At 41.6% G+C, this 11,110-nt stretch overlaps 1 protein-coding gene across 12 annotated transcripts in view; it reads right to left on the bottom strand.

Annotated features, from left to right (window-relative positions):
- syne1a (spectrin repeat containing, nuclear envelope 1a) overlaps positions 1-11,110 on the bottom strand; it is a 186,106-nt gene that overhangs the window by 46,238 nt on the left and 128,758 nt on the right. For 11 of the 12 annotated variants that reach the window (XM_036147356.1, XM_036147355.1, XM_036147361.1 and 8 more), the window contains 8 exons: positions 10,848-10,970; positions 10,552-10,734; positions 8,950-9,093; positions 5,898-6,128; positions 3,289-3,432; positions 1,710-1,823; positions 569-730; positions 11-205 (listed from right to left, as the gene is read on the bottom strand). In XM_036147356.1, coding sequence (XP_036003249.1) covers positions 11-205; positions 569-730; positions 1,710-1,823; positions 3,289-3,432; positions 5,898-6,128; positions 8,950-9,093; positions 10,552-10,734; positions 10,848-10,970 — 1,296 coding nt within the window. The remainder of the gene's footprint in view (positions 1-10; positions 206-568; positions 731-1,709; positions 1,824-3,288; positions 3,433-5,897; positions 6,129-8,949; positions 9,094-10,551; positions 10,735-10,847; positions 10,971-11,110) is intronic. The other variant, XM_036147363.1, reaches the window with a different exon arrangement.

Raw genomic sequence — 11,110 nt, 5'->3', positions numbered from 1 at the left:
AGGTGTCTACCTCCAGTAGCTGCCGTTTGCCAGACGCCTTCATGCGAATAGTAGCCATCCTTTCTCCCAGTACGGTTAGAGTGGACCGCAGGGCCATTTGGTCCCCAGCTTTGCCGTCACCCTCGTTGTCGGCCAGTTCCTCGGCGAAGCAGGCCTGCAGCTCGCCGATCTCATCCTGCAGCATCAGGATCTCATCCATGAGAGCCTGCGCAGATGGGGGAAAAGAGAAACGTGAGAATCTTAAAAGACTGACAGGAATTAATGAGGGGAAGGAAGATGGTGGGAAAGCAGGGGAGAGACAGTTTGCTCAAGCTGCCCAATAGCGGTGTTACAAAAAAGAAACTGTGTCTGTTGTAGCTGTGATGTTGGCACAGCAATAAAGAATGGGGCCGTGCAGTCTGTGCAGCCACTGCACTTCCATGTGCAATATCAATCCCTTCAATCATGCTGTTGTCACACAGCCATCTTTGTGTTTTCACCATGTCTACAATCTTTTCCGCACCGCATTTCGTTTCTCCAGGAATCTAACTGGTGCATGAACTCAGCTTCCTAAACATTTCTCTCTAACCTGGTGGGCTGCCATTTGGCTCTCGGGGGTCTTGTTAGGTTCCAGGCTCTCGTTCAGCGCCCCCTCGATGGACTCCATCTTGGTGGAAATGGACTGGAGGGATTCCTGATAGTGTTGCTGCCTCTCCAGGGCTTCGTACAGGCTCTTCTGCTTCTCGCTTATCTGTGGCGAGAGATAAACAAGGCCAACAATTATATTACAAAAAATAAGTGGAAAAAGAAATCCACAATAACACACTTCTATTTTTTTAATCCCTGTTGGTAAACTAACCTCAGCTCAAATGCTTTCTACAGAATCTGGATCTGTGGGCTGAGGTGACCATTGAATCATTATCCCGTCAAAAGACCAAGTGACAAACCAATTTCAGTGTTCTGCAAAGAGGCTACAAGATTTTTATGTAAAGGTTCAATGAGTCCCTGCACTCTAACAAACTTCCCATGGATCAATTGTTAAAGGTCAAGCTATAAATCTTAAATGGACGTAAGTCAGTAATATCCATTGTTATTAGCTATAAAGGTATGCTTTTCAATGCATAAACATATTTAAATCATCATCTAGCTTCACAATCAACATCATAACAATTGTTAATATGTATTTCCTGTGGTACACCTGGTGTGGTGTTCTGTTAGCTGTGACATCATTCAGGGATGGCAGATCATCCTCTATTACCATATAACATGGAAAAGATTCCTGGATCAATGTGTGATTCTGTGCTTTTTGTGTCTCTGCTCTGTCTTCTCTAACCCCCAGTCAGTCAAAGCAGATGACTATTCACACTGAGCCTGGTTCTTCCTGTTAAAGGTGAGTTTTCCTCTCCACCGTCGCTTCATGCATGCTCAATATGAGGGATTGCTGCAAAGCCATCAACAATGCAGACGACTGTCCCTGTGGTTTTACGCTCTTTCAGGAGGAGTGAATGCTGCTTGTCAAGACTTGATGTAATCAACTGGGTTCCCTTAGATAAGAAACTTTTTGACCAATCTATCTGATTTGATTGAATTTGACTTTGTAAAGTGCCTTTAGATGACATGTTGTGAATTGGTGCTATATAAATAAAATTTAATTGAAAGTGTGTGGCATAAAAGAAAATTAGCAATCCATTTTTGATTTTATATAGCTAAATGAAGCTAATGTGACCTACCACGTTCTTCAGTGTCTCCCAGGATCTCTGCAGGTCGTCCAAGTTAGCAGCGCTCGTCTCCATCGACGGGTCGTACAGCTCCTGAAGCGGCGCTCTGCTGAGGGCGCCCCGACCCTGTGGCACAACAACACAGCAAGCGCTGCTGTTACATGAGGTGCTATTAGGTATTCTACGTTTACTACGATGCGCCCTCATGTTCCTCACCATGCAACAGATAGAACAGACAACAGACTTTAAATGAGGCATTTTGCGTCAACGTGATACGCCTTCATTCAGTACAGACCGAGACAACGTAGACGTCTAAACTCCTAAAACAAATGCAACCTCAAAAACATCAAAGACACGAGCATTGTTCTGCTGCCTTCAGCAAGGACGATGTGCTGCACCCAGGCTAAACTATCCAGACTGGAAAACAGCTTCTGAACAGATGTAGTCAGACAGCTAGGATGCTCCACAACCAAAACACTGCAACACTTTACACCTCAACAACTGTTGCTGCTCACTATTTACTCTTGCAATATGCAATACTATTTACTCCCTGCTGTTTTCCAGTGATATATTGTGCAATATTCCATATCTTTCCCAGTCGTGACCTTGTTCCTATATTACATTACATCATATATACTTGTTATATATAATTGTTATTTGTTTTATGTGTGCTATTCAAGAGAAATGAGAATTAACTGCACTGTTCTTAACATCTGAATTAGAACAACATTACAGCTGAGTCTGAGGGGAAACCGCTGTCATGGCTGATGGCTTTGGGTAAAAAGCAGATTATTCACCCTGGAATATGCAATAGGAGGCCGTGTGCCACCAGTTATTTCCCTACGTGAAACACATGCTGGGCAAATAAACATGTAAAGTGGTTGTAAATACCAAACAGAAATGGCAGGGTGAGAAACAAACACATCCCTGTCATTATTTTATCTATATTTACGCTCCCTCGCTCTCCTATCGTGAGGTAATTACGCCGACTAAAAAACGCTTTACTGTACAGGTTTCCCACAGGAAGATAACTGGTTACACACGGCCTCAAACCTCCATTTCCCATGCAAATAATCACAGGTTTCTGTATAAATACCAACCATGTTTCTAGGTAAAGTAACGTTTGCACTACATGCTATGACGTTTTTGAGATGGTAGTTGTTTTAAGATGGTAGAAGACCACTTTGGTCTCTGTTCAGCCTCCAATCTATCTATCTATCTATCTATCTATCTATCTATCTATCTATCTATCTATCTATCTATCTATCTATCTATCTATCTATCTATCTATCTAGTTATTAAATTAAGGAACCATGAGAGTTATCTACTCAAGGTAAGATATTACTTTTTGAACCTCATTCAAAAAAAACCTTTAATATTCTAAAGAAAAGTCCAATGTTTTGCGTTTTACCTATTTTATATATAAAGTCCAACAGATTAAATAGTGGGCTGATGATTAAATGGACATCGACGCTGTTTTTATCCTAAAGAGGTTTCCAATGTTTCTGCAGTTGCATTTTAAACAGATGGTGGATGGTCAGTAATGGAAGCCGGGTAGGACGGGGATTACCGGGGTGGGATTTGCAAGTACCTGGTTAAGAGGAATTTCAGCAGCGTTAGCCCCCGGAGAGGGGGAGCGGCAGGCAGGGGGAGAGGAGACCTCGCTGTTGGTGCCCTCCTCCCCTGACTCCTCTGTCACGGGGGAGAGGAGCGTGTGGCAGCGCCCGGCTGTCATCTGATCACAGATTCACAACCGCACACCAAAATAAAAACAAACAAACACATGAAACAAGCATGCAGAGGGAGAACAAGGGAAGGAGGGGTGGGGTGGGGGACCAACAGAAAAGAGCAACACCAACCAGGGGGAGAAAGATAAAAAATGAAGAGGGAGATAAAAGAGAAAGCATAAAAATTAACAGGGCAGAGTACGTTAGGCTGATTGCAAGGAGAAATTATCTTGCTGATTAATTAGGTAGTGAGTAATCAAATATCACACTGATATGATCAGATTACTGGTACTGAAATAAAACACCGCAGTATGTATGCACACACCAGAACCCGGTGAAAATGACTGAAGATGCAGACGAGGGTAAAGGAATGGCCTTCACCCGGAAGCTGACGCATGCTGTAGGTATACACACAGTGATTGTTCACACCAAGCACCCACATACTGTAGAGTAACGGTTTCAGAACCACAGAAACCTCTTTTTTTCTGTAGACACACAACTCCTTTACATGTGGCATTTGGTTAAGAGCTACAATCAGTAATGACTTTAGGGTTATCTTTGATCAAAAAACGCCTAAAGCGTAGCTTACAGTAGCTAATAGGGACAAGGAGGATAAAGGAGTGGCAGCTGTGCTAGAAGCAATTTTCAGCGCGCCTGCATGCTTCAGTTGAGGAGCAGAGCTGAAATGTGAGCCAAGCATAGAAAAGTCAGCCTACTGACTCAGGACTTCAGCACATTCAGAGGAGGGTTTTTTTTTTTTTCCTTTTTGCCCGGGCTTTATGATGCAATGAAAAGCAACGGACTACTTCAGCGCTCAAGCACTTCAACTGTATCGTACAGTGAGATTTACTAAATTAAACATAGTGACGTCTAGCAGCAAAAAGATCTATGGCATAAATGCACTTCCAGTCGCCAGCAGCAGCGGATATGTAAAGCCGTTCATGTACTGCTTTCACGCAGATTCAGTCATTTCCTGTTTCCTGGCCTGTGGAGACTAAATGCATCACAAACAACTGTGTCAAGGCGAGGAAACCAAGAAATCTGAGACCGCAGAAAGGATAGAGATGATTAATGACGAGGGAACAAATAATTATTCTACTCAGGCAGATACATTCAGGCTTAATGTTAATTAGGAATAAAAGACAGAGCAAAGTATTAGTCAAACAGAAAGGAGACTGCGGCTGAAAAAGTAAAACTTGAGCTAAAAGGTTGTTAAAGATTTTTTGTGTTGTAATAATAATAATAATAATAATAATAATAATAATAATAATAATAAAATAAAGAAGATATCATTCTGGATCATTTTCTTTTTTGTCATTTTGTTACACCTACCCCTAGTCGTGCACGTTCACCAACATAAACACACATAAGACCTAATACTCTACAAAAGTATGAAGCCACAGAGGGTTTAGTATTTGAAAATGCAAAATGCTTAAGACAATAGTCTATAAAAAAGATGTTTTGTGAATAAAAAACCCCAAAAAAACAAATATAGCTTAAACTGACAATTAAGGGGTTAAATATTCAAATAATGAATCAATATCTGCACTCCTTTCCCTTGGAAACAGAGTTGAGAGCTAAGTATGATGCCCTTCCAGCATAAATCATGTTTGTGTCAGCGTCACAACTAGTGTTGCACCGATACCGATACCAGTATCGGACGGGGCCTCGATCCAGCACTAAAATGGTGGTATCGGTATCACCGAGTACCAACAAATAGGGCACTGATACCATTTTGATGTTTGTATGTCACTTGAACGCAGCCTTCTCTCTCCCGACTAGTATTATACATGTTATATAAGTTCATGAAAGTTGCACTATTTTGGCATTTGAGAGCCAAAACTCAGGGTTTAAAAGATATTATTCAATTATTAATGTAATTTTACTGTCTTACTGTTGCACTTCTATTATACATGTTAGAATTTCACAAATGTTGCACTATTTTGGCCTTTGAGAGCCAAAAGTTTATTCAACTATTGTCACCCATTCCAGGTAGGCAATAAAAAGTTCTACTACCCTAAGTAGTATGCAGTTCTTTATATATATACACACACACATCAATATCAGACAGATGGTATCGGTATCGGGGCCAAAAAATGGCATCGGCACAACACTAGTCACAACCTCAGCCATACACTCAGAGCAATAAAATAAAATATCTTTATTGATGAGAAGAGCTCTGCAACGGATGGTTTTCTCTCCATCAGACAGTCCGAGCTTACCTAAAGACACTGAAACAACTAATGCATCCTTAAACCAATCAAAGAGTTGAAGGAGGACATCAGCCTTTACAAACTGCAGTTTAGCATATTCAGTGCAGGAGATAATATTCTGATAGCTTTAGAGCATTCTGCATAGACATGAACAGCAGTGAAATCCTTTCCAAAGAGCTATGGGACCTTTGTGCACACACCAGACATGGCTCAGATTTGCTACTTTGTGCATAACCAGAGTAAGAAGCTTTCTCACTCACCATAACGACAGAGGGGTGGGCTGGGAGCTGCTTGCTGGCAGCTGAGCCGGTGTTTCCCACGACGCCGGCCAGCTCCTCATCGCTCAGCTCCTCCATGCCGTCTGACAGCCCCTCCACGTCGGTGACGGTCAGGAGCATGGTGGCGTGCTTGGCCTTCACGGTCAGCATCTTGCACTTGGAGTGGAGCGAGGCGATCTGCTCCTGGTAGCCGCGGATCTTTTGGGTCAGCTCCTGTCAAAACATCCCCCCCCCGAAGAGAAAAGACCATCACCAACCCTCCCCTCTTTTTTATCCAAGGATCAGGAGAGTGAGGTTCAGTCCACAGCAGATGATCAAGAGTTCCTGGTTAAAGCAAGAGTTGGCTGGGCCGGCCACATTCTCTCCTCTCCTCTGACTCTTTCAGCTTCAGAGTCGGGATAAGTGTACAAAGAGAATAGAACTGCCTCTCGCTCAGTTATTTCCCCCCCCCTCTCTCTCTCTCTGCGTCTCTGAGCCAATCGGAGCAGCAGGCAGACGCCTGACTCAGATCTGTTGGTGAAGCTGAACACACAGGATGTTTGGTTGAGGCAGAGACCCTTGCAGAAATACTTCAAAATCCCTCAGACACTCCCTCTTGTACACATATGCACAAATGGCAAGGGAGAGAAAACAGGAAGTGATCTCACTCCTGAACTCCCCGCCCCCCTCCCCCCTCCGCTCTTCCTTCGCCTGCAGCTTCCCGTCTCCACCTATCGGCAGAGAGGATTCCTGGTAACAAAAAAAGGGAGCTGCAAGGAGAGAGGGGCTGCCCGGGGGGAGGGAGAATGACGGAGCGGGACTCGAATTACAGCTCCTCCTCCAAATCTCCTCCTCCCTCCGGTCCCTCTGCATCACAGATGGTCAATGCACTGATAATCAGGTCATGTGACTCAAAAGGGCCAGCAGAGTTGAAGCTCAGCTTAAAGATCAAACTCAGACATAATCATACCGTCAAACCGAGCTAGAACGTAGTAACAAGAAACCTTTAGAGAGGATACCCAATATAAATGCACACCTAATGCCCTTACGCTGGGAAGGCTGTAACCAAAATCAAGTTCTTTGATTGTGCACAATCAAGGCTAAATAGAGATTATTCTGATCCTGATTAAATCAAGCAGGTAATGTGTTTTACTATATGGGAGAGTCAATCTGTTTCTCTGCAGATTTCTGACTCTACATGTGCTCTGCATGAGACATCAAACAAACGTGCAACAAAAAGAAAGCTGCAGACTCCATGTACCGGGGCAGATATCGGTGCATGCACCTTCAGATAAGAAAGGAATGCCATCGTCTACAAGCTAAACATTAATTCATGACGGGACTGCCATGGCAGCACGGCAGTAAACTAAATATTCCACGACGAACAAGAGCCGCTACGTTTTTTTTAACTTCACATTACTAAATTTAGAACATCTGGATGATTTAATCCAGTCTGACTCAGTCACAAGATTTATTTAAAGATGCAGTTAATGTCCTTTTGCCTCGACTTCTCTTTTTTTTTGAGTCTGTGTAACAAAAGTAAAATGACTCAAGTTCCCTTTCTGTTCTCCGTTCTTTGATCGCTTGAGAAAAAAAAAATGGAGGAAACTGTAGAGAGCGTTGCACAAGTATGTGTAACCGTTGGGCTTTTTCAAATTTTCTACTGATAAAACCTCTAACTTTAGTGTAGTTTATTTGGATTTTATGTGATAGACAAATAAGTGGTGGTGACAGCGTCATGCAGTGGGGATGTTTTTCTTCATTAAAAACAGAAGTGCTGGTCAGAGATGATAGAAGCTTAATAAATGGCAATCCTGGAATCCAGAGACAGAGAAGGAGGTTCACCTTGGAGTAGAGAAATTACGTACAGGCAGGTCTAAATTATATTGTTTTAGATCGGGTGATGTTTATGGGTTAGAATGAGTCAAATAAATTAGCTTAAACCGCTCCAACTAACTGCTGTACATATATGCTTTCCTTTCAATCTGACTACGATTGAGCAGTTTTACAAATAGGAAAGCTAAATTAGATCTCCCCGATAGAGACATATCACAACAGACTTGTAAACTGGCAAACTGTTTACTAATGTAAAAACTTCTGGAGGGCGTTGGTCGCACTGGACTTTATTTAGAGGGTGTCAGTGTAAAGAGGACTGAATATAAAGGCATGCCACACGAAAATTTGTACGAAATTTTAAACCACTTCACAACTGTTCGCAACGTTTAATTGGTCTATCACACGTAGTCCGAGTACATACATGAAAGTTTGTAACACAAAAAACTGAGAAAGTCCAAGCTGGGTGTGAATACCTTTCCAGACTACATGTCATTTTCATGGTTTAGGTCAGACGTCCTACTCTGCGGGATGAAGAGATATTTTTGACATGCTTGTATGAACACCAGCTCTCCGAGTCACAATTTTGATCCAACAAGAAACCAGGTTCACTCTTACACAATGTAACCACCACAAAACCGCACTGCCCAGAGAACAACACAAAGTCTAACCTTATAATTCAGCCCCGGCAACTGAACTGGGTTCAAATACATGCAGGAAAGTTGATTTTTTTCCAGTAAGAACCCTTGCAAAATGGTTGGTAGCAAATAAATCAATAGATTTCTGTCATATCCTAACACCTACTCAATAAAAGCGTTGTATTTTTAAGGTTTTGCAGTAGTAATGTTTTAAAACGAAAATTAAAAGCAATTTTGCTATAAATATTAATAATTAAGTATAATTAACAGCCTTGCATTACCACCATAATGCTACTCAGTTATTTATAACATCTACACATATTTCCCACACAGCTCATCAAATACAACATTTATTTAGCTTAAATAGCCATGGACTAATTCTTCACTACATGTCTTTAGCGTTTTATTGACCAATGTATTTATTTTTTAACAATTAACACAGTCATGTCCAGCTCAACACCTGGTAGAAGAGGTAAAGCATTATGTGCAGTAAATTACCATGGATGTTGCATAGCTTTGAGGCAGTAAACACTTGAAAGTTAAGGATATACAGAGCAGAAAAGCATTTAAAAAGCAAGAAATACCTCATGGTGTTGAATCTGAGCCTGAAGCTCCTGGATGTTGGTGGTGGCAACAGGCCTGTCCTGAATGATGCGGTGAGCATCCTCGATTAAACTCTGGAGGTTCCTTACTTCCAGTTCATACTGCTCGTACTGAACCACCGCCTCCTGTTAATAAAGGCACAGAAGGAGACTTTGATTGCAAAAATCGACAAGACATGCAGTATGAAACATATTTATGGAAATATTTTTTTTTTTGGTCTTGTCTATAAAAGAGGTGAAACACCAGAGTCAGCTTTTGCCTTTCAGCGTGCTCGCCTTCGTAATCTTGAACATAAGATTCAAGTGCTGAAGCCACAAATGGACTCTGTACCACACGTGAATAGCACACTGTCTATTTCCCCTGCATTGTCTACATTGTTACATTGTCTTACATCGTTTACATTTCTATTGTTTACATAAATTGCTGCTGCATCTGGATACGTGAATAGCACACTGTCTATTTCTCATGCATTGTTTACATTGTTACATTGTTTTTCATTTCAATTGTTTACATAAATCGCTGCTGCATCTTTATCCTGAAAATTTGTGCAAACTACTGTGATGTTTTAAAGTGATTTCTAGAGTAATTTTTTTCAAGCTGTATGCAAATGAAATTTCGTTCTGTACGCACTTTGTGCATACAAAATGACAATAAAGATATCTATCTATCTATCTATCTATCTATCTATCTATCTATCTATCTATCTATCTATCTATCTATCTATCTATCTATCTATCTATCATAACAGCAAACTGGTTGCATAACATTTTAATGCAGGGGGTTGTATTAAAGGGTGCTAAATTTAAGTGCAAGCCACACTTTTCAGATTTTATTTATTTATTTTTTTGCAAAATAAAAAGAAGCAATGTATGCATTGCCCTTTACTTCACAGTTATGAAGTACTTTGTGTTGATCTAGAAAAACATTCACAATAAGACACAGTGAAGGTTTGGTATTAATGTGACAAAATGTGGAAAAGCTCAAGAGGTATGGACAGTATTTCAAGACACTGTACAAATACTCTTACATTTTTCTGAGATTTGATGATACAAAAAACACATTTGTCCTGCTGTTTTCAATGTTTACATATAAAATTCTAATAAAACTATCCAGAACATTTTGATATGGTTGGTATTTCTATCTCAACGGCCATGTGTAAAAACAATGATTAATCACATAGTAGATTTAATGCTTAATTTTTTCCTTGAAAAGGATGTATTTGCTCCTTGATTATTCTGACCTCGATTGCCTCTGAAAGCTCCTCAACGTCTGAACACTCACTACAATCAGCATTTCTTGACAGAAAACCGTCCACAACCAAAGGGCTGAGAACAAACACTACCCTGATGGGGGCCAAAAGAAAACAAACATTCCTGAGAAAGCCTGTTGAGACACTGAGGAGAGGAATTTAGAGCACCAGACCACTCGTTTTCAGATCATCCAATCCACGAGGAGAGAGAGAGACAAAAAAAAAATGGCTTATGCATAATTGTTTTTATATTTATATATTACAGCCACTCAGATTTTTCTATGCACAATTACGTTAAATCTACTCAAAGCAGGAAATGAGGGCTGCCCTCTACCTGCAGGATGTTGCACTGCTGGATGGTGGTATGCTGCAGCTGGCTGGCCTCTTGCTGCAGAGACTGAGCTGTGCGGCAGATAGGCAGACCTGCCACTACCTCCTCAGGTAGCCGGAGGGCGCTCTGACACTGCTGCACTGAAGCCACTTGCTGCTTGAAGCTCTCCATATCCACCAGGAGAAGCTTATAAGAGAGCAAAAGAGTAGGAATGATTCATATGTGTGTGATAAAGAAAGACACGTGGAAAGTAAAGCATCTCCGAATAAGATTTGAGGTTTTTAATTCAATGTGAGAACCTGTCGCTGCGTGAGCTGCTCCCTGAGGCTGAGCTTGTTGAGATCAGGAGAAGCGAGCGCGACCTGGATCTGATCGACGACAGCATGCAGGCTCTTCACCTCCGCCTCGAGACGCTGCATGTCCTGAAGAGAGACACAGATGTGATGAATCAAGTCGAGCCTGCAGGCAGAGGACCCCAAAAAAGCTCCTGCCATAGATCTGCAAACACTTATCAGCATGAATGCATTTCAAAGCAGGATTTAGGTGCAAAACCTTTCTCCAG

Source organism: Fundulus heteroclitus, chromosome 15, assembly GCF_011125445.2.
Source record: "Fundulus heteroclitus isolate FHET01 chromosome 15, MU-UCD_Fhet_4.1, whole genome shotgun sequence".
Taxonomy (NCBI): Eukaryota; Metazoa; Chordata; class Actinopteri; order Cyprinodontiformes; family Fundulidae; genus Fundulus; species Fundulus heteroclitus.
The sequence above is the reverse complement of the archived record's forward strand: the minus strand, read 5'-3'. Positions and strand labels throughout refer to the sequence as shown.